This window comes from Peromyscus californicus, unplaced genomic scaffold, assembly GCF_007827085.1.
Source record: "Peromyscus californicus insignis strain IS unplaced genomic scaffold, ASM782708v3 Scaffold_7__1_contigs__length_154581171, whole genome shotgun sequence".
Lineage (NCBI taxonomy): Eukaryota > Metazoa > Chordata > Mammalia > Rodentia > Cricetidae > Peromyscus > Peromyscus californicus.
Window position 1 is genome coordinate 73,517,605 of NW_026294595.1, and position 23,340 is coordinate 73,540,944.

The 23,340-nt window shown below is 35.7% G+C and overlaps 1 protein-coding gene across 1 annotated transcript; it reads right to left on the reverse strand.

The window, feature by feature from the left end:
• Nucleotides 1-2,982: 2,982 nt before the first annotated feature.
• Nucleotides 2,983-3,434, reverse strand: LOC128101366 (60S ribosomal protein L36a). Its single transcript, XM_052724436.1, has one exon. The coding sequence runs from the start codon at nucleotides 3,406-3,408 to the stop codon at nucleotides 3,088-3,090; it is 321 nt and encodes a 106-aa protein (XP_052580396.1). The 5' UTR covers nucleotides 3,409-3,434; the 3' UTR covers nucleotides 2,983-3,087.
• Nucleotides 3,435-23,340: the final 19,906 nt, after the last annotated feature.

The window sequence follows — 23,340 nt, forward strand, 5'->3', positions numbered from 1 at the left end:
GTGAGAAGGCTCAGAGCATTATGTAAAATACTTGCTGAACAAGCATTTTGATTTAAGTTCAGTTCCTATAACCTATGTATAAGAAGGAGAGAATTGACTCTACAAGGTTGCCCTCCCACCTCCAAATAGGCATAGTGGCACAATGCAACATCCACCTACACAAATCATACACAATAATAATAAACAAACTAAAGTTTTTTAATAGAGAAGAAATTCATTAATAACATTTTGTTGTTCAGCTATTCTACTGCATAAGATTGTAAACAATATAATATAATCAAAAAGGCCTACATAGTTAACTAATGCAGTTTGCAGCAGCTTTATCAATGAAAAAATAAAATATATTACAGCTCTCACATTCATATTTAGAGGTAACATGGGGGGTCATTTCATATCAAATGGTTGCATTCTTTAAGAAGAAAATTTATAGCTTAGAGACAAAGTAAAAATGTTTGTGGTGTATTCTTCAGAGTTTATACTGAAACTCTTGCACCATGGTGTTCAGTGTTGGAGAAATATGCTTCTTTGATGTTACTGCTACATAAAAGTTCTTGCATTCATTAGTCACATTAAAATATAGACACTATTTACTGGATTTGCAATTATTTTAATCTAGTGGAAAAATAAACTCAATTGCTGTTGAATATGTTGAGTTCATTCTTTTTTTCTTTTCATTTTTCTTTATTAAGAAAATTTCTACTCACTCTACATACCACCCACATATCTCCTCTCCTCCCTACTCCCACCTTCCAGCCCTCCCTCCCAAGCCACCCCACATCCCCCAAATCAAGGTCTCCCATGGGGAGTCAGCAGAGCCAGGCACACTGAGCCTAGGCAGGTCCAAGCCCCTCCCCACTGCATCAAGGCTGTGCAAGGTGTCACACCACAGGCACCAGGATCCTAAAAGCCTGCCCATGCACTAGGGACAGATCCCGATCCCCCTGCTTGGGTCCCTCACAAACAGTTCGAGCCAAACAACCTTCTTCCATATCCAGAGAGCCTAGTCCAGTCCCATGGGGGCTCCACAGCCACTAGTCTACAGTACATGGGCTTACACTAGTGTGGCCGGTCATCTCTACCCATCTTCCCATCATGATCTCGACATCCCCCGCCTGCAGAATCACTTCTCTCTCATCGATTAGATTCAGCCTGACACCTAGCTGTGGATCTCTGCATCTGCCTCCATCAGTCACTGGACAAAGACACTATGATAAAGGCTAAGGTATTCACTAGACTGGTCACCAGAGTAGACAAGTCCAGACACCCTCTGGACTACTGCCAGCAGTCCAAGGTGGGGTCATCCTTGTGGATTCCTCAGAGTCTCCCCAGAACCCTGCCTCTTCCTATTTCCATGATGTCCTCATCTATCATGGTATCTCCCTCCCTGTCCTCCCATTTCCCTATGTTCTCATGCCCCACTTCTCACCCTCTGCCACCATGCCCCACTCCCAGTCCACTCATGTAGATCTCCTCCACTTCTCATTCAATGGCCCATCCATGTGTCCCTCCTAAAGTCTTTCCCTGCTAGCTAGCATCTCTGGAGCTGTGGGTTTGTTGAATATTATTTTAAGATATGTTACATTTGTTTATGCTGTGGAACACTTGATTCATGATGCAAAGGTGTGCTGCATTATTTTATGTTGCACTCTTTGAAGCTGGGTTACTTTGCCTGTATAAAATACCTGATTGGTCTAATAGAGAGTTGAATGGCCAATAGGTGGGCAGGAGAAAGGATAGGTGGGATTGACCGGCAGTAAGAATAAATAGGAGGAGAAATCTGGAAACATGAAGGAGTGAGAAAAAAAGAGACCAGTCACCCACTCACACAGCCAGACATGGAATAAGAAAGTAAGAAAAGATAAACAGGTATAAGATGGTATCTCAGTCGTTTTGATTTGCATTTCCCTGATGACTAAGGATGTTGAGCAATTCCTTAAATGTCTTTCAGCCATTTGAGATTCTTCTGTTGAGAATTCTTTATTTAGCTCTGTAGCCCATTTTTAATTGGATTGTTTGGTATTTTTATGTCTAGTTTCTTGAATTCTTTATATATTTTGGAGATCGGGGTTGTGAGGATCATTTCCCACTTTGTAGGATGTTGTTTTTTCCTATGTGGTTTGGGAGGGGGAGGCTGGAGGAGTAGGAGGAGAGAAGAAGGAAATCTTTGGTGTGTAAAATGAATAAAAAAAAGTTTGTTAATCAAAAAAAAAGAAAGAAAGAAAGAAATGGTAAACAGAAATAGAGAAAGGTAAAAACCCAGAAGCAGAAGATAGACAGGACAATGTAAGAAAAGTAGGCAAGAAACAAGCTGAGCTTTATCACCCATGTGCACATAATGCTTAAGCCATCAATTAATGACTTCAAATAGACGGATATTGATATTCTCTCACTTCACATTCAGAACTGACTTAACAGTAGCTAGAGAGAGGTCAGGGTAGAAGTATTTACACTATAAAATTTGTAGCAAAACAAAAAATAATTAAAAATTTCAAAATACCTAACAAAAATATCATTTTGGGCAACTAATTAAAGAATAGCTGCTTATTTTTGCTAATTTTTGAGCTGACATTTTCATTCTTCACTAAACATTGTTTTCCATGTTATCAATATGAAGTCTATGGCTACTTTATGTTTTCATTTTCTAATTTTCTTGCACTGATGTATTGCATAAAATACCTATTTTATCCATTTCTTACTAATAAACTCTGGTTATTTCAATTTTCTGTTGTATACTTGATCTTTTCTAGCTATAAACTGTAAACAATTTTTTTATATAAAATACTGTATAAAATTTATCTATTTTTCTACAGAATGATTCCATTCTTTCTAATTCTATGTAATTGTTTTGTGTAATATATATATGTATGTGTGTGTATGTGTTTGCACATTTTAGAGAAATGGGTTTATACACATGGATTTTTAGCCATATTTATTGCAAATAATTTCAATTTGTGATTTAAATAAATTTTTATTTTCTTTTTTTTTTTGAAACTCAGAGAATTTGTTTATTCCCTCCCCCAAAACCAACTGCAATCGTAAGAGGTGAGTACAAGCTCATGATTTTACTGTCTTCATAACAAGATCAGCTTAGAACTGGATCACCTGGCCCTTTCTCTTCTTATCGCCCCCCAGTTCAAAGTGCTTGCATCTCTTAATAGCCAGCATCCTCTTCGATCTGCAGTTGGGCTCAACACACTCAAGTCTCAGCACAATCTTCTTTGTTGTTTTAGCCTTTTTGCGGAAAATAGGCTTAGTCTGCCCACCATAGCCGCTCTGTTTCCTGTCATAGCGCCGCTTTCCCTGGGCATACAAAGAATCCTTGCCCTTCTTGTACTGGGTCACTTTATGGGGTTGGTGCTTGCCACATTTCTTGCAGAACGTCCGGCGGGTCTTAGGAACGTTCACCATGTTGGCGGGAGCGATATCGGCACAGAAAGCAAATTTTTATTTTCTTATTTAAGTGGCTCATGTCAAAACTGAGCATTTGAATTTCTCACTGTCATTCATAGAAATAATATAAGAACAAAAATGTAAATATAATAACTTTCAACTCTTCTGAAAAATAATTAATACATCCTATTATAATGAAAAATAAGAAATAAAAAGCACATGATATAAATTAAATAAATAAAATGTCAGTCTCCAAAATTTCTATTCGTATTTCACTTAAATTATTGTTTTCTAGCTAAAATGTTGAACACATTCATCTCTCAGTTTATAAAAAAAATCATACACTTCTGCACGAAATCCTATGTATTATTGATAAATCTTATTTCTAGTTTTGTATTTTGTATGACTACAAATGGAATATAATTTTTTATTTACTTGTTACTACATAAAATTAGAGTATATTTTTTATTTTTTCCATCCTATCCCTAAACCAAAGTAAATGCATAGAATGGCATTGTTTGTTTTTCCTAGAGAGAAGTATATGTTACTGGTAACAAACAAAGCAGACCTCTCAAAAATGACAAAATTTTAGTAAGTTCCTTAATGTGAACTAATCAAATATCAGAATATTTACTTCAATAAATTGTGTGAAAATTTTCACAAAATTATACTGTTATGTGATATGCAGAGTATTTGCTGAATTATTATGCATTTATGCATAATACTGTGAAAGAATGTCATAAAAGTAATTTGAATGATTTTGCAGTTCATTAGACACACATCAGTTTTCTATCTTTGGAGATGATACAGATTTGGTATATTTCAAAGACTTAATACATACACGTAATAGTATACATTAATGCTTTAGCAATAGTGTTATTGCAATTCATTTTAGAATCATATATGTTGACTGTGTTATAGATAATGCAGATTAAGGAGATGATATTGAAAAGTCTTTGTTTATGCACATAGAGAAACAGAATACCTTTTTATAATTATAGGTTTTTTTTTTCTTCCAAGGCAGAACTTTGTTTGCTAGGCTACCCTAAAACATATTGCACAGCCCAGGCTGAACTCTAATTCACAATAATGCTTCTGCCTCAGTTTCCAGATTTCTGGTTTGTGTCACCAAGCCAAGCTTAGACCTTGATTTCTCTTAGTGGGGTAGGGGAAAGTGAGTCCTAATAAGTGAAGAGGAAAAAAGAAAATTTAAATGTCAGATATAGAAGAATATAATCAGAAGATGCTGGAAAAGCAGTGACTTGGTGAGTACTTTAGAGTTATCTTTGAGTAGAGTAAACCTAACATCTGGTCAATAATAAGGAACACCTTTTATGTCATTTAGAGGGAGAATATTTCAAGAGCAGTGAGAGTACAGACAGAGTACAGGACAGAGTACAGAACAGACTGAATGTGCCTGAGTTCCAATAAGGGGCAGTGAAACTAATGTATAGGGAGTGAGAATAATGCCATAGCATAGGGCTAGTCTTTCAAAAGCTAATAGGCTGTCATCGATGAGTCCATGTTTATTGTAAATTGGGTCGAATGGCCTTGGTGACTGTCAATATTATCCTCTACCATTTTTTTTTTTGTAAAGGCCATGCATGACTTCAATATCAATTTTTAAGCTAGGAAGGAAAACGAAAGAGGCTACTTAGCCATTATGTTCAGAATGTCCTTTCAAGATTAAGTCAGTAGTCCTTAATTGTGTACTAGATATTTAGTGGAAAGAAAGAAATGAAGGGAAATTAACAAGATTTTCAGTTATACAATTTGAGTGATGTTCATTCAATCCCTCTTCTTTATTTTTTTTAAATGTACATGTTGAAAAGAATATTTTACTGCTGTTTTTGTGTGTAAATCTGAAGATGCTTATATGACATGAAAAAGATATTTCCACATCTCTAGCTCAGAAAAATAATTCTTGACAAAACATGGGAATTTGGAGATCATTGACAATACAGATTAATGTTCTGTAATTCCATAGGAATGAAAGAGACTGCTAACAGTGGTGACCATTTCCATCAACCCATTCCCATTCTCTTATTTTGTTTTTCATATTCATAAATAGCTAATGTATCTATCACTCACAGATGCTCATCTCAATTCAACTAAATGCCTACTTGTTTATTATTACTAAAGTTAACAAAATTGCTAGGAGACAGCTACAAAATAAGTTCAGTTAAAAGGCATTTGCTGAATCTCTGAGCTGTAATAAACATTACATGCTTTCTGGTGTACTAATAAGGGTCTTGTTGTTCTGAAATAATTTAATTTTCTTTCCCCAGAAAGAGTTTAATAAACATTTGGATTAAATTGGTAGATTAAAATATTCATTGTAATCAAGGAGGCAGTAGAAAATGTAATTCTAACTCTTTGGAGTAAAAGTGAACAGTGATCAGTGTTCCAGAAGACAGGCGAACATATATGGAGTAGGCAATAGATCCTTGGTGCTCAATAAACAAGTCCCATGAGGCTGGAAGTCATTAGTCTGAAGTCAGGCTTTGCAGCACATTGGTGATGATACGTTCTTCTCTTACATTATTCCACATAGAGAGAAGAAACAATAGGAGGTGAAACCATTGCTTTTCTTTTCCTTCGGTAAGGGAACGATATTTAAAAATGATCCGAATGCAAGCTCCTAGGTTTTAATGATTGTATCAGTATTGTATGAACATTTATAATAAACAATTGGCCTAATGACAGGAAAAATATCACATACCTCAAGTGACATAAAATCAAAATTGATAGATTATCATTCATGACATTGCCTATTTTGTTTGTCTGCTTATAAATATTTATTCCTTCTTACTTTGTATATATTATGTTGAAACCTTAGATGGTATTTAAATCTATTACCCATGTAAGAATAGAATGTAATTGTCAAAATATTTTTTATGTCACTATAAATATCATAAAACTTGGAACTCTAATAGGTCAGTATATAATATTCCATCAGATACTTATAGATTTAGTACATGTATAATGGTTATTGAAAATATATTATTCTCTCATAAAATAAATCCTAACCACAGTTTCCCCTCTCCCTTCCTCCCACCAACTTCCCTCTCCCTGATCTACTTCCTGTCTGTTTCCTCTATAGTAAAGAGTCAGTCTCCAAGATAAGACAGCCACACAGGACAGAACATGATACAACGAAACAAGTCAAAAGCCTTCCTATTGAAGCTGGACAAGACAACCCAATAGGAGGCACGGAGCCCCTATAACAGGCAAAGGAGTCCGAGAAACACCCTCTTCCACTCCTAGGAATCCCACAAAAGCACCAAGTTTTAACAGCCACAACATACACCTAGAGGACCTAGTGCAGACCATGCAGGCCCAGTGCTTGCTATTTCAGATGAAATGATTCTTAATGATATTCTGCTATACTCACAGATTGGTGTCTTGTTTGTTTTTATATATTAATACAATAAGAAATATGCAGCTTGAGGAGATGGCTTAGTGGGTTAATTACCTGCCTTGTGAGTATATGTAACTGCGTTAAAATCCACACAGACAATGTAAAACTGTGTACAGTAGCACTTATCTATAATCCCAGGCTTCCTACAGTGACATTGAGACAGATAAAGAAGAATTTCCAGAAGTTTCTGGGCAGCCAGTCTGCATGCAAAATGGTCCTCCATGCTACATATGCCCCTCACTCACATATGGACACAGACATCACTTGAATATCATACACATAAAAGCTTCATAAATAGAAAAATTTCTCCAGTGTCATTAAATCTTGAAAGACAAAGACTTCTGCTTTAATTGTTTTCATGAAAAAATGAAGACACACTAATTTATATGATGCAATTTATTGATGCAACAAATAATAGTTTCTCCTAATTTATTAGTTTAAATTATATTATATTTATAGCATAGTTTAGTGATTCTGAAAAACATGTATCACACCCATGCATTTATATGAAGAGTCTATCCACAAGTGCACATGCATGTGCATAAATATGTGCATATGTGTGCGTGGATGTGTGTGAGTTTGGGTGTGTATGTGTTTCTGTGTGCATGCTCCTTTCTAGTCACAGAGATAAGATTTCATTGTCAAGAAAGAATGATAAGCATTTCATTGTCAAACAAAAATCTTGGGCAAAGAACAGAATTAAATAATTATTTTTGCCGAAGTAAGTATTTTAGATAGTTTCACATAGAAAAAAATGTAGAACATATCAATGTTCCTGTGTTCATATCTGTGTCAAATCCTATAACTGAACAATTATAAAATATGAGATTATTTATAATTGGAGTACGTTTACAAATCAACCTGAAGTTGAATACATTCAAATTTTCAAAATACAGCTATGAACATAAATTTATACTCATTTTGGTAGTTAGTGCAAATATTGCTGTTAATTCCAAAGAACTGCTGATTTATAAATTACATGATTTAGTTTGATATTGGCATGAAGAAACTTGCTCATATGAAATATTGGTACAATAACAATTTTCACTGTAGGCGTCCCTAAATTTGAATGATTAGCAGTTTTGTGTGAGATCTCTCTGGGGATATTAAGCCTTATAGCAAATGATACTAGGAAAAATACACAGTATAGAAATATCAGTATAATTAAATCTGTACCCTATTTAAACTTCAACAAGAACCAGCTTTTCCTCTGCTTGATTCATGTAGTCTACATCCAAACAGTCCATTTTGTTTAAAGAGGGGATATTTTCAAACATCTAGAACATGACACTTTTTATTTTTAAACACTATTTTTTTCATAAAGGCCTATACACTGACCAGAACCATTTATCTTTCTTTTTTTCTTTTTGGTAACAAACAGATTATTTTCAAAGTTAACCTTATTCTGAAGCAACATCTAACAAAGTTTGTTTAACTTTGCTCTATTGACTCAGAGTTTATTATGTATTTGGTTTATTCAAATCAATATCTAAACAACTTCTATACACTGTGCTTGGTAATTGCACTTAATTTTTCTTTATGATATTATAAAATTTTTCTTTTCCACATTGTGTGTGTGAGTGTGTGTGTGTGTGTGTGTGTGTGTGTGTGTGTGTGTGTGTGTGTGTTGCAGTACTAAAGACTGAGCCTGGGGCTCTATTGTATGTGAAACAGATTTTCTCTACCACTTGAACTCTATTCTCAGCCTCTCATTCCTGTAATTTTATATTGTTCATAGGAGAATAAAATTTAGTACTTCACTGATAACCTGTATTACAGTGAGACATTTAAATAGACTTGATTTTGTTGAGCTTCTGATTTGTAGATTAGAGTGATTTTTACCTATTATGTGGGTCTCTTTTACTTCATGAAACTGCTTATCCTTATTTGTGAGGCTGAAATTGAATGGGCTTCATTTGCACCAGCACTATCATGACATTTCCTCCAAGTTTCTCATGTTATAATGGATGATGAAAAAGGCCAAGGGTCCTTCTAGTGTTTAAATTTCAGATCTGATAACTTTGGCAAATTCTCTCAATATACCTTTGGCATCTTTTATCTAGTACAGAAGATGTATAAAATAACACTGTTATCGACTTATCAGAAATGTCTATGCAAAACACTAGGACAGCAGCAAGCACAAATAAGGTGGTGTGTGTATGGGTTTCCGTGTAAGTTATTATTGCTATGATATAGTGGGAATTTGCTTCCTCCATGAAGCTAGACTTTAATTTGCATAGTCTTATTCTCATCCAATTGATCATTATTAAGTTCAAATTTGGTTAAATCAACCAAAATATCAGTGAAGATCTTGAAATTTAGAAGAAAATTTTAAAATTAGTGTTCTGAGGTAGTGATTACCATAATAGACCACTACACAAAGAGAGAAAATGAAGAAACAGTAAAAACAGGAAGAGAAAGCTAGAAATTATTAGAATTTATTTAACACTGTGAAAATCAAAAGAAATGCTGGAATTCATTATACTTCTCATCTCCTGTAACAATAGAGTTTTGATGGTTATGATTCATTTTTAAATCTTAAATTCAAGACAGACCTAGCATCCAGCATCGAACAGAAATTTCAAAACTGGAGCATGCACAGAAAAATTGATCTAAGTTATTTTTACTCAGTGATACTAATTGAACTTCATCTTTAAAAAATGAATAGTTAGATATTTGAGATTCAAAATTGTACAGCGATTCTGATTAAAATTATTTTAGGTGACTAATGTCAAGCCATAGTGTGTACAATAACACACACACACATACATACATGAACACACACACATTTATTTATTATTATTAATAAAGGTTTCAGTTTAGCAGTAAGAAGATGAAACATAATGTTTTGTGCTAGGAATTTACTGTAACAGTTTATTTTTATCTCCAGATTTAAATATGTCACTGTTTTGCTTATTTTTATTTAAAATCTTTACATTTTAAATTTAATATCAAAATTAAATTTCAGTGCTACTAAGATTACATACTTGTTCTAAAAGAGGAAGTGTGAATGTTTTCTACAAATGAGAATTGTTAGGCTGCTGATGTCTCAGGTAGCTTTATAGCAAACACTGCCTTAATTCTTCAGGCAATTCCGTCATTTTAGCTGTGCACAACAGAAACAGGAGTTCTGTGGGCTCTCATCACATGGTTTTGCCACTAGAGACTTAAATTCCTCACACAAATTCCAGATTTCATTTCTAGAAGGTTTGCTAGTGATTTCATTGCATTACCACTGAATTTGAAAATAACAGCAGCTATATTATCATAAGAAACAAAAAAGTGATGATAATGTAAATTTAAAAATTTGTTAAAACGTAAGTGTTAAAATGTCTGCTAAAATAACACCTACTTTAAAATGATTTCATGAAAATGACTATCAACCAAAATATATGTACGCAAGCATGCATGTATGTATTTGTTTATTTATGAAAGCATGGCATTATGCATCTCAGGCTAGTCTCAAACTCTTTGCACACCAACAGATCCCCTTGAACTTTCATTTCCTATTATTCCATCTCCTGAGTGCTGGAATCATAGTCACGGAAAGCAACATTAAGCTGATGTCCTTTTAAGGATTAAAGTCTCTCTTTTTCTAGGAAAGCAAGTACTCTAACAATTGAGTCCCAGTCCCAGTCATATAAACATTTTTTTTAATGCGGTGGTGACACACAATTATTCTCAGATGTACACAAGAGAGTGGCTGATTCATCAGGTACCATTTGTCAATAGCTCCATGACTTGGGTAGCACAAACTGATTTTGAAAGACTAAAAAAAATGTAGGACACAAAACTGAATAGATAGAGAAGGCAAGTGGATCTAGAGGAGTTGGGTGGGACTGAATATGATCAAAACATGTATATGAAATTCTTAAGAACTAAAAAAACAATAATAATAAATGTGCTGCTGACACTGTAAATTTGCTACAGCAGTTCTCTACTTTTTTTGTCTTGATTTTATGTCTGTGCTGTGGGATGTTCTGTATGGCAGATGTGTTGCTCTGATTGGTTAATAAATAAAACACTGATTGGCCAATAGCCAGGCAGGAAGTATAGGCGGGACTAACAGAGAGGAGAATTGAGGGAAGAGGAAGGCAAGAAAAAGACTACAGCCGCCGCCAGGACAAGGAAGATGTAAGGTACCAGTAAGCCACGAGCCATGTGACAAAGTATAGATCAATAGTAATGGGCTGAATATAAGAGTAAGAGCTAGACAATGATAGACCTGAGCTAATGACCAAGCAGTTTAAATAATATAATTGTCTGTATGTTTATTTTATAAGTGGGCTAAGGGACTGCCAGGGCTTGGCAGGGCTCGGAGAGACAACGCTCAAGCTACATTTGTCCCTAAATAATACAGAACATTGTGCTCCAGAAACCACTTTCCTCTTAGACTTTCCAACAAATATTCCATTTTTCTGTGTTTATTTCTTTCCTATCCCAATGGAACATATGTCAGTTCCAACCAAACTTAAAAAAAATCACAAAACGTGCTTATTTTCTGACTTAGTAAAGAAGGTAGGAAAAAATGCACTTCAGTAATAATTAGTAAAGGATTAAAAATCTCTACCTGGGCAGTGGTGGTACACGCCTTTAATCCTAGCACTTGGGCGGGGGGCAGAGTCAGGAAGATCTCTGTGAGTTTGAGGCCAACCTGGTCTACAGAGGGAGTACCAGGACAGCCAGGGCTACACAAAGATACCTATCACAAAAAAAGAAAAATTTCTTATTGTACTTTATTGTATTTCACAATTTCAAATTCTGATATAACTGTCTAGTAGAGTTTATGTCAAAATTGTCCAGTTTTGAGATTCAGATAGAATTAGTAAAATAATATTTTAGCAAAATATGGACCATTCTACATGAATATTTTATTAATGGTATTGTGGGATGTTTTACAAAGTATAGTATATATAATAGATAATACATATGCTTGTGTCTAATATAAAGTTCTTGCCCAGAAAAGATTTGTATTTGTTCATAAGCACCAGTATTTATATGCATGCATTCATGCATTGAAATTAAGTGGCATCTTTTATGTAATGTAGGTTTGTACATTTTCCTCATCATGGGAAGAAACAGCAGGTTTTTTTTTTTTAGTTGAGAAATTCCTAAAATATAAAGAATATTTTACTAAACCCTGCATTGTCTTAGAATAGTATTTATATGTGTGAAATAAGAAAATCTGTTTCCTAATACCTCATACAGTTACCTGAGCTTAGAATGTTGTTTAACAAATGTATCTGCATTAAGTAACTCCACAAAGATGACAGGCAATCACAATTCATGCAGAGAAGGAAATCCAGACAACCAAGGCTGGAGCTGTGAGCTCAGCTGACACTATAGTATCGAGTCTCCATAACACCTCAGAAATTTGTGATATTGATTCTATTTCACTGATTGAATAACAGTAGAACAACACCCTTGTTCTTTCAAGTTCCCACATACAACAATTCCAGATTGAATATAGATATTTCACACTTGAACACTGATGCTCATTTCACTGAGATTTTCATGTTATGGATGAACCATTGTATTTAAGCACATCTTCCTGTATGTGTGTGTGTGCACATGAGTGTGCATGTCTGGGTATATATGGTTAAGTCATTTTCTGAAACTTTGATAAACACCTATAATAATCAACACTTTATGGGCTATCTATGCAGACATTGATAGAAAACTTTGAAAGAGGGAGAGCTGTAAGTCCTTGATATATTGAGGTTTAAAATGTTTGAAGAGACAAGATGTGTGGAGCTATTCCTACTTGGGAATAGCTTGTTGCTTACTTAGTCAAACATAAAGAATTCTGATACATTGTTTCTATCAAGTTGCATATAAAATGCACATATCTGTAAATATCTTTTAGGTCCATTTGAGTCATAGCATCTGTTATTTTCCTTAATTCTCTATTTAGATTTTGTATTACCTGTCCATGGGTGAGAGCCAGGTGTTACAGTCTCCCACTATTAATATGTGGGGTTTGATGTATTATTTAAGATTTAGTAAACTTTCTTTCACAATGTCCTTGCATTTGGGGCATAGATAAAATGGCCATTTGGGTAGATTGTTTCCTTTAATGAGTGTAAAATGTCCTCCTGCATCTCTTCTGATTAATTTTGGTTTGAAGTTTATTTTGTTAGATAGTAGGATAGCTATACCAGCTTGTTTGTTAGGTTCATTTGATTGGAATTTTTTTTCTAATTTGCTCTGAGGTAATGTTTATCTTTGATGTTGAGATGTGTCTCTTGTATGGAGCAGAAGGATGGATCTTGTTTTTGCATCCATTCTGTTATCCTATGTCTTTTTACTGGTGAATTAAGTTCATTGATATTGAGAGGTATGTTCTACAGGACATTTCACTCTCAAACAAAATAATATATTTATTTCTCAGCACCTCAGGAACCTTCTCAAACATTGACCACATACTTAGTCTCAAAGCATGTCTCAACAGATACAAGAAAATTGAAATAACCCCATGCATCCTATCAGACCATCATGGATTAAAGTTGGATTTCAACAACAACAGAAAGCATAAAAACTCATGGAAACTGAACAGCTCTCAACTGAGTTACCACAGCATTAAAGATGACATAAAGAAGTTAAAGACTTCCTAGAATTCAATATAAATGAATGCCAACATATCCAAACGTATGGGATACAATGAAAGCAGTGCTATGAGGAAGGTTCATGACACTAAGGGCCTGCACAAAGAAATTAGAGAATTCTCATACCAGTGACTTAGCAGCACACCTGAAAGCTCTAGAACAAAAATAAGCAGACACACCAAAGAGGAATAGATGGTAGGAAATAATCAAACTCAGGGCTGAAATCAATAAAATAGAAACAAAGAGAAAAAGGCAAAAATCAGTAAAATAAAGAGTTGTTTCTTAGAGAAGAACAACAAGATTGATAAACCCTTAGCCAAACTAACTACAAGGCAAAGAAAGAATATCCAAATTATCAAAATCAGAAATGAAAAAGGGGACATAACAACAGACACCAAGGAAATCCAAAGAACTGCTATGTCATACTTCAAAAACTGTACTCCGGAAAATTGAAAAATCTAAAAGAAATGGACAATTTTCTAGCTAGATGCCACTTACTAAAATTAAATCAAGATCAGATAAAAACCATAAATAGAGTCATATCTCCCAAGGAAATAGAAGTAGTCACTAAAATCACCCAACTAAAAGCAGCTCAGGGGAAGATGTTTTAGCTCAGAATTCCAGAAGACCTTAAAGAAGAGCTAATACCAATACTCCTCAAATTATTGCACAAAATAGAAACAGAGGGAATATTGCCAAATTCATTTTGTGTGGCCACAGTCAACCTGATACTAAAACTACTAAAAAAAAAAATCAAAGTAAGAGAGTTATATACCAATTCCCCTCATGAACATAGATGCAAAAATACTCAATAAATTGTTGTTAAATTGAATCCAAGAAGACATAAAAACAGATAATCCATCAGGATCAAGTGGGCTTCACCCACAGCCAAACATTAGGCAGAGCTTGATGAACCCTGCAGAAGAGGGGGAGGAAGGGTTGTAGGAACCAGTGGGATCAAGGGCACCCCAAGGAAACCCACAGATCCAAATCACTTGGCCTCATAGGGGTTCTCAGAGACCAAACCACAACCATCGAACCTTGTGTGGGACTAATCTAGACCCTCTGCATATATGTTACAGTTGTGTAACTTGGTCTTCTTGTGTAACTCCTAACAGTGGGATCAGGGGATGTCTCTGACTCTGTTGCCTGCTCTTGGGACCTATTCCTCCTACTAGATAGTCTCATACAGCCTCAATAGAAGAGGAGGTACATAGTCTCACAGGTACCTTGCAGCTTGATATACCATAGCTGGCTGATATTCATGAGAGGCCTGCCTGCAACTGAAGAGAAACTAAAGAGGAGGAGTGGATTTGGGGTGGAGGGCAGGAGAGGTGGTGGCAGAGGAACTTGAAGGAGGGGAGGAAGGGAAACTTTGGCTGGGATGTAAAAACAAAACAAGTAAACAAAATAAAAAAGAAAGAAAGAGACATGTCTATTTAAAAGATTCACATTTCACTCAATAATATTAACAAACATAAAAATATTGTGATTAATACCTTTTCACCCATTAACTGTCTCTGGAATTGAAGAACTGTAAGGATCTATTGTTGCCAGGGATCTGACTTCCCTTTGCCTTGTGCCTTCCTGAATGCCTTTCTTCTCCCTGCACTCTGTCTTATCTTCCTTTCTACTTACTGTCAGTCTCTTACATCTGTCCATTCCCGTATTCTTTCTTCACTTATACTCCTGTTCATTCTTCTCTCCTCATCCTTTCCTCTGTTCCCTTATTCTTCCTCTCTTACTCCACTTTCAAACAAAAAAACTAAAACCTCTTATATTTGTTGATTTCATTGACCCTACCCTCTATGCTTCCCAAGCTATGCTTCCTTTACTTCCTCCTCCTATTTCTTGCTTAGGCCACTTTTAAATGTGCCTGATGTGGCTGATAGAAACAGCTGCTGTGTTCAAAAGACAACTTTACAAAGAAAAGGACTGCAAAAACTTTATAGCAATCACTTTCTCAGCTCCGGTTAAGCCAAACTGTGTTTTGTGATGCTGATTGTTCTGTAGTAGAAACTGCCATCAACTAACAATACTTTCCATTCTTAGCACATTTGGAAATTATGTAAATTGAAAGAGAAGACAAGAATACTCTAATGTGCTTGGGCATATCTCTGTGTAATGACCACTCTTGTCCTATTTATCTCTTCAAACTGTCAGTATCAGAGGCTTCCAATGGAGAGCCCAGATTAAAAAAGGCCAATTAATCATGAATAAGCTTGCTCATCCTCTCTGCCGATGATTGTCTAGCTCTTTGCTGTAGCTATATTTGAAATATACATGTCTGGTAAAAGTTAACATGAAACTTGGAAGGGATAATGAGAATAGAATGCATCTTGTTATAATGGCATAAAAGGCTTTAAGTATTGTGGCTTTTAAATTGCATTTGGGATGTGACATACTGAATTATCTGTATTTGGACTTAGAGTTATCAAAATGTCCATGAGAACGGCATAGAAAAAGAAGAGTGCCTTGAAATGTACATACATTCTTGAGGTTCAGAAGTAAATATTTCTTGTGTTAGAATCAAATTGTATCCATTATAAATAAGGGGAAAAACAATTTTGATACAGCAATCTTGCCAAATATGTCACTAAAGAGATCCCTACATTGATGTATATACTATATATATACATAATGAGCTCTATAATGACTGGGTGCACACACAGTAGCTCTGCTATAACACATCCTTAATATTTTCTTCTTTTTGAATTATGTATAGTTATCTCACAATGTCTTGCAGCTCTTCCAATCATGTGGACACTTATCAGTGACATATAAGGGTGGTATAGTAAAGAGAATAAAAGCTCCAGGAACCTTTATAAGCATACAAATAAACTTTGCAGTTGTCCAAATCTGAGCCTTAGGTAGGCAAAGCCACACTATAGGAATCTGCATTTAAAGTGATGACTTAGCTGATTTATTTTATGTTATATTCATGATTTAATTGTATGTATATACATATATATCAATGTTTTTGCATATATTTATGTGCATATATGCAGATGTGTGCAATCATATGTACATGAGTAAAGCCCATAAAGGGATGTGTGATGTCATTCTCTATTGCTCTCTGCCATTTTCTCTTGATTTAGAGTCTCTCACTGAGCCTTAACTTTGCTGTTTTTCAGCTAGACTGGTGGCCAGAAAGTCCTAGGGATCTTCTTGTCTCTGCCAAGACATTCCGTAACAGGTACAATTTGTCTTTATTATAATTTCAGCAATATAAGTAGGGCATTTTTCAAAATTATTAGAAATATCTAGAATTTGAACTGAAAAGATTTGATTATGAGTAATTCAACTAATAGGTTAAATATTCAGAATTGTTAAGACCTACATAGTCCACGTCTATGGAGTAAAGGAGAATGGGCATAGAAGGGCAGAACCTAGTGCTGCAAAGCTTAGATCACTTAGACTCAAACTGCACTGTATATGTTTGAATTCCCTTAAGCATAATTAGGCAGATACATAGTTAGGATTTTCCTGACTGGCTGAAGCTAATTGTAGTTTCAGCTTAACATCATTTAGAGTTTAAAGTCTCTCATACATTCTGTGCACTGTATTCATTCCACCAGTCTTTGCATTCCTAATCCCCTACTACCATGTAGATAATTTCTTGTATAATGTATTATATTATATTATTTTAACTTAATTAACTTGTTTCAGATGGTAAGCATAATTACCACAAATGGATATTTAAAATGTATTGAGGATTTTGCGATAAAATTTTAATATGGAAAGGGTTAGATAATTTTATATTTTAAAGTTCATTTTGATATAAACAAGAATATAACCACAAGTTGATGGGGTTGAAATACACTTATTTTTGCACATTTTTATGAATTTTATTTATAAATATAATTCAAATTAGGAGTTTATAAAAGACTTGCACAGATTCTAGGGAAATCTTTGCAGACATAAATGCTATAGACATAATGCACTATTCTTCAGTGAAGCTTTCATAAAATGATCAATAATACACTTAATATGCATTTGTTACTACTTACTACAGGCAGGTGCCAGGTATGGCTCATCTTTGCTGTGCCCACTCTTGCTTAGGTTTAGCACAAATACTTTATACACCTCAACCCTTTGATTCTGAATATTAGACTTATGTTTTCAGGTGTCCATCATGGGTCTGACTTAAATTCATTGGACCTCAATAGAAAGACATTGATCACATATTAAATAAAGGCATTCCTAATAGTTATGGTGTAAGAGTAAAAGATTGTCTAGATCAGGCTGGCTAGAGGCATATCTATGAGGAATTTTCTTAATTGAAATAATTAACAAGGGGAAGACTCACCATTGTCACAAGTTTCCACATATCTTGAGCTGGAGCCTGGGCTAATGAAAAGGAGAGAGGGAGCTAATTTTTTTTTAAGATTTATTTATTATAATATATAGTGTATTTGCATTTGGCAATAATAAAGAAAATGTTCTACCTATCCTATATTTGTGAGTCTAAAATTTTACATCTAATTTATCTTTTATCATAACCAAGGAAAATTATAGCTCTCTAGTCTTCAACTACATCAAAGACCTCAGAAGTATATGCTATTACCTAAGTAAACAGGAAGAGTACTGTAAGCAACTTCCAAAAATCTTGAGACAGCTGGCTGCCTGGACAGTCACCCAAAGTTCTTCTGTAATGTTGGGGCATCCATCTTCAGCCTATAGGCCTTGAGTTTTTTTAATCACTTCTCCATGTGTCCTGTAGAATATCTGGCAATCTCCTTTATTAATGTTTTGTTATATGTAATTTTACTATGTTAAAGTTAAACCCTTCCTTTTTGATTAGACAGAAAAGGGGAGGTGCTGTGGGAGGTTCTGTATGCTGTGAATGAATTGCTCTGATTGGTTGATAACCAAAACACTGATTGGCCAGTAGCCAGGCAGGAAGTATAGGCGGGATAAACAGACAAGGAGAATTCTGGGAAGTGGAAGGCTGAGTCAGTCGATGCCAGTCCACTGTCCAGGGAGCAGCATGTAATGACACACAGATAAAGCCATGGAACATGTGGTGACATATAGATGAACAGAAATGGGCTGAATTTAAGTGTAAGAGCTAGTCAGAGGTAGGTCTGAGATAATGGCCAAGCAGTTTTAATTAAAAAAAAAAAAAAGAGAGAGAGAGAGAGAGATTTATTTATTATGTATACACACACCAGAAGAGGACACCAGATCCCATTATAGATGGCTGTAAGCCACCATATGGTTACTGGGAGTTGAACTCAGGATCTCTGGAAGAGTAACCTGTACTCTTAACCTCTGAGCCATCTCTCCAGCTCAAGAGGGAGGTAATTAATCAAGTACGTATTTGTTGATCTTAGTATGTGATTATGGAAATAAAGTGACTTACTCCCTCAGCTTCTCTAATGGTAGCTTCCCCTGCTATTTGAGACTGGAACTGTTATGCAAAATAAAATTCTTTCTTCCCTAAATTGTTTTTCTTGGGGCATTTTGTCATACCAAGCAAAAACAAAACTAGGATGGAAATCAGTAGAGAGAACTAGAGACATTACTGTGGTAAACCCAACCATGTGGTTTTTAGACCACTGTAACTTCTTTGGAGGAATATCAGAGTGTTGTTGTTGTTGCTTTGTTTTATTCTGTTTGTTCGTTTCTTGTTAGGAAACCACTAAATGCTAAAAGTTTCAATGGAATGATCTAATGGGAGCTTGGAAGACAGTAATGCTGAGTAAAACATGGACAAGGAAAACATGATGAATGAGGTTTCAGAGGAGGAAAAGTCTCTATCAGGAACTGGGATAGGGATCATTGATTTGATATTTTGACAAAAAGAAAGAAAGAAAGAAAGAGAAAGAAAGAAAGAAAGAAAAGGAAAGGAAAGGCAGAAAGAGAGAAAGAGAAAAAGAAAAATTGCTTCAATTTCTATGTCCCCAAATCCAAGTACATCTGAACTTAAAGATAATAGACTGACTCATTTGGCAGAAGAAACTTCAGGCAGTGTGGCATTCAGGCTGGTTACAAGGAATCCATAATAATCATTGAAGAGATTAACACCATTATTAAAAAACTTCCTGTACTGCATAGGAAAAATAGGAAGTTGTCCTGAGGGCAAGACCTCAGCACTTGGTTGAGGTTCCATCTTGTAAGGATTCAAATTTTTTTTTTTTTTTTTTTTTTTTTTTTTTTTTTTTTTTTTTTGGTTTTTCGAGACAGGGTTTCTCTGTGCAGCTTTGCGCCTTTCCTGGGACTCACTTGGTAGCCCAGGCTGGCCTCGAACTCACAGAGATCCGCCTGCCTCTGCCTCCCGAGTGCTGGGATTAAAGGCGTGCGCCACCACCGCCCGGCCTCAAATTTTTTTTAAAGAAAGAGAGCCTAAATAATAGAGGTTCCTTGGTAACTTAGTTAGGGTTTCTATTTCTGTGAAGAGACACCATGACCACAGCAACTCTTATAAAGGAAAACTTTTAATTAGGGGTGGTTTCAGAGGTTTAGTCTACTGTCATCATGGCAGGAATCATGGAGTCATGCAGGCAGATATGGTGCTGGAGAAGTAGCTGATAGTTTCACATCTTGATCTGCCAGCAACAGAAGGAGAGATTGTGTACCAGGTGTATCTTGAACATATATGAGACTTCAAAGGCCAGCCCCAGAGTGACACACTTCCTGCTACAAGGTCACACCTACTTCACCAATGCCACATCCCTTAATATTGTAATTTCCTATGGGTTAAGCATTCAAATACACAAATCTATGGGGGCCATACCAATCCAAACCACCACACCTGCTCTTTAAAAGACATTACCTAGGAAATATTTCCCCATGCTAAGCACACAGGAGTACATATGTGTTCTAAGAAGAATAAGTTATAATCCAAGCTGGCAAGAGAAATTGGCAGTAGTATCAGTAGCTTTTCTGTACTTACGGTTTTGAAATGATGAAATGTATAAGATTGTATGGTCATGACAAACAGCTAAGGTCAGACATTAAAGAGAAAGTTTGGAACCTATGTAAAGAGGCCCTGAAAGGTTTTCCAATGGATATTGGAGATGTCAGGGCCTTGGGATTTTAGTCAAGAAGACTTGTAAGTATGGAGTGGAGATGGTCTAAAGAACAATTTATGTGTTATAGAAGTGGAGGAGTGGGGCCATCTAAGCTCTTTGGAGTCCAGCCAACTACATTGTCATACCTGGATGCTGGACATGGAACTGTGTGATTTGTTTTCCATTCTGATGAACTTTGGTATAGATGAATTTCTAAACAGTCTTATTAAATAAGAAACTCAGAGCCAAATACAGGGGTGCAAGCCATAGAGACCAAAGCAATAGCCACAAATTAACCTTAGCTCACCATGTCGCCATAGCTTGCCAAGAGAACTTCTTCCTGTCTAGCCTGAGCCTTTATTGCCTTGCTGTTCTGCCTTCTCATTGGCTCTTAGCCTAGCCACCTCACTACCTCATCACTGCCTGTCTATACAGACCTCCAGGTCTCTATGGTTGGTATTGGGATTAAAGGCGTGTGTCACCACGCTTGGCTGTGTCCTTGAACACAGAGAGACTTTGCCTGCCATGTGATCAGATTAAGGGCATCTGCTACCACCACCTGACTTTTGTTTATGGATGGCTATCTATGTCCTCTGATCTCCAGGCAAACATTATTTATTAACATACAAATAAAATATCACCACATTTCAGCACAAATAAAATATCACCACAAGGTTTTGATAAAATAATGACATTTTTTATGTTTTCTCAACACATCTAGAAACAACTCTGAGTTCAAGTCTGATGGCTTACAAAACACATAGAAGAACTTTCTAATGCTTAGAATAAGGCCCTTGGCCAGTGGCTTAAAGAATAACCTAAAATGTGGAATCACATCCTAGAGAGGGATATGTGTGATTGTTGAGAAGACAGAATATTGAAGCCAAAGAACGTCCCTAGGTATTTCATGTGGAATTCTGGGAATATCTTTGCTTCACAAAGGGGCTGCAGGTACCACTCAATGAACTGTTAATAGAAATTTAGTGTCTCAATATTGCTATATGAAAAAGTGAATAAATTTAGATTCTTCTCATTCCCATTTCATCCACATATATCTGATTTCTTCTAGAATTGGTAGCAGAGAATGTGTGGTTTCAGAATTTGACTAAAGAATAGGATAACCAGAAATAGGAGGGGGGTGGCGAAGGGCTAAGACTGTCATGATCATTCCTTGAGCAAAGCAAATAAGGGGGAGGCAAAGCAGGAGCCAAAGATGCCTACCTGACTATGTTTATGGAAACAAAACCACAGATGGCATCAGTAAATGACAGCAAAACACACTGAAGATAAGGTTATGGATCCATGCAATTATAATACATCCTAAAGCCATTTTATGCCCCTCTTCATTTGAATATAAGTCTTTAGTAATCTCCCTCATATAAGTATATCCTTATTTCAAGTAAAAATTGGGCAAAGAATTTGAACAGAAAGACTGTGTATGCATGTATATGTATGCATGTATGCATCTCTCTGTCTAAATACATATATATATATATACGCATACATATAACACCATTATAAAACACCATATTATTAAATTGACTTGAACATTAGTACACTCCTCCAAGTTAACTGTTATTTCTTTTCTTCTTATCACCATGATAGGATAAGGTGTAGAAGATGCTCGTGTGTACAATATATTATTTATAGTACAAAAATTGTGTTTCTTTGAAAGTGGTGACATATTCTTCACAACTGTATAATTCTGTAGTGACTAGATATCGTGTATGGTGCTGCATCTCCATGAGTATTCTGAAGTATAGACATGTTTAGTCTGTTGCTGCTAGACTGAACACTCAGTTCATTCTTGGTTCTGTCACTTCATTGATTTGACATTGATCAGACTTGATTCAGTCTAGATAGATGATATCAGCTCTAATATTGAGGAAGTAGACAATGCAAAGTAATTATTCACAAAGCTCTTTTGTAAGCCTCCAATATAATCAACTCTGGACAAATTAGCCCATAAGCATAATATCTCCCATTTTAATTTGATTTCTGAGCTCCTGAATTAGGAAGGCCATCAGTTAAGATCCGGTGTTATTTTATCCAATATAATTAGAGGGTCAGCAATTTGATCTTGCCTTCATGACAAAACTGTTATCTAAGGCATCTCCTTTCCCATTTAGGAAAAATAAAAGCCTATACTTACTTGCATTTCTTGTCTAATTAAGTAGAGTTGGTCCTGGTTTCAGGGGGATGAAATGAGGCTGTGGAAATGTCAGACTGCAGCACTGTGTGACTATGAGGAATATCCCAAATAGGAGGGATCATCTCCATGGCATCCGTGGCTTCCCTGCTCATACATGTCTGTGGCCTTTCTGGTTCTGTCTGGAAGCTGCCAGGCTTTTTTTTTTTTTTTTTTTTTAATTCCAGCTGCTGCCTGCCTTCCCTTCTTGCCTGTTTACACTCTGAGCTCCCCAGCTAGCCTGGAGTGTGTCTTGTCATTTCACAATTTCCCCTTCTCTCAGTTGTCAGTTGGGAGTTTTCCAAGGGGATTTCTGTAGGAAACACAAAGAAAATAAAGAACTAAAGCAAAACCTTATTAAGCCTCTTAAAAGACATAATTTTGTACAGTGCAGAATTCTCAGGATAGTTCTATCAAGTTCTGGTTCTATGGTATGATTCTCTTAGTATTTAAACCATTTATTTCCATTGTACTCTTGACTTTACCTGTCTTAATGACAGAGCTACATTTCCACAGAGGTGAAATCAAGTCACCTCATATATTTTAACAGACAAGTGATTTTTTTTTAAGTTAGGGTCTCATTGGATAGCTCACCCTTCATGGATGGCCTGGGACTGATGGTGTAGATTACTCTCTGGTTTCAAACTCACAACTTCCTGACTTTGCCCACAGCCTGCCAGATTTAAATGCAGGTATCACCATACCTGGACAAATTTACTA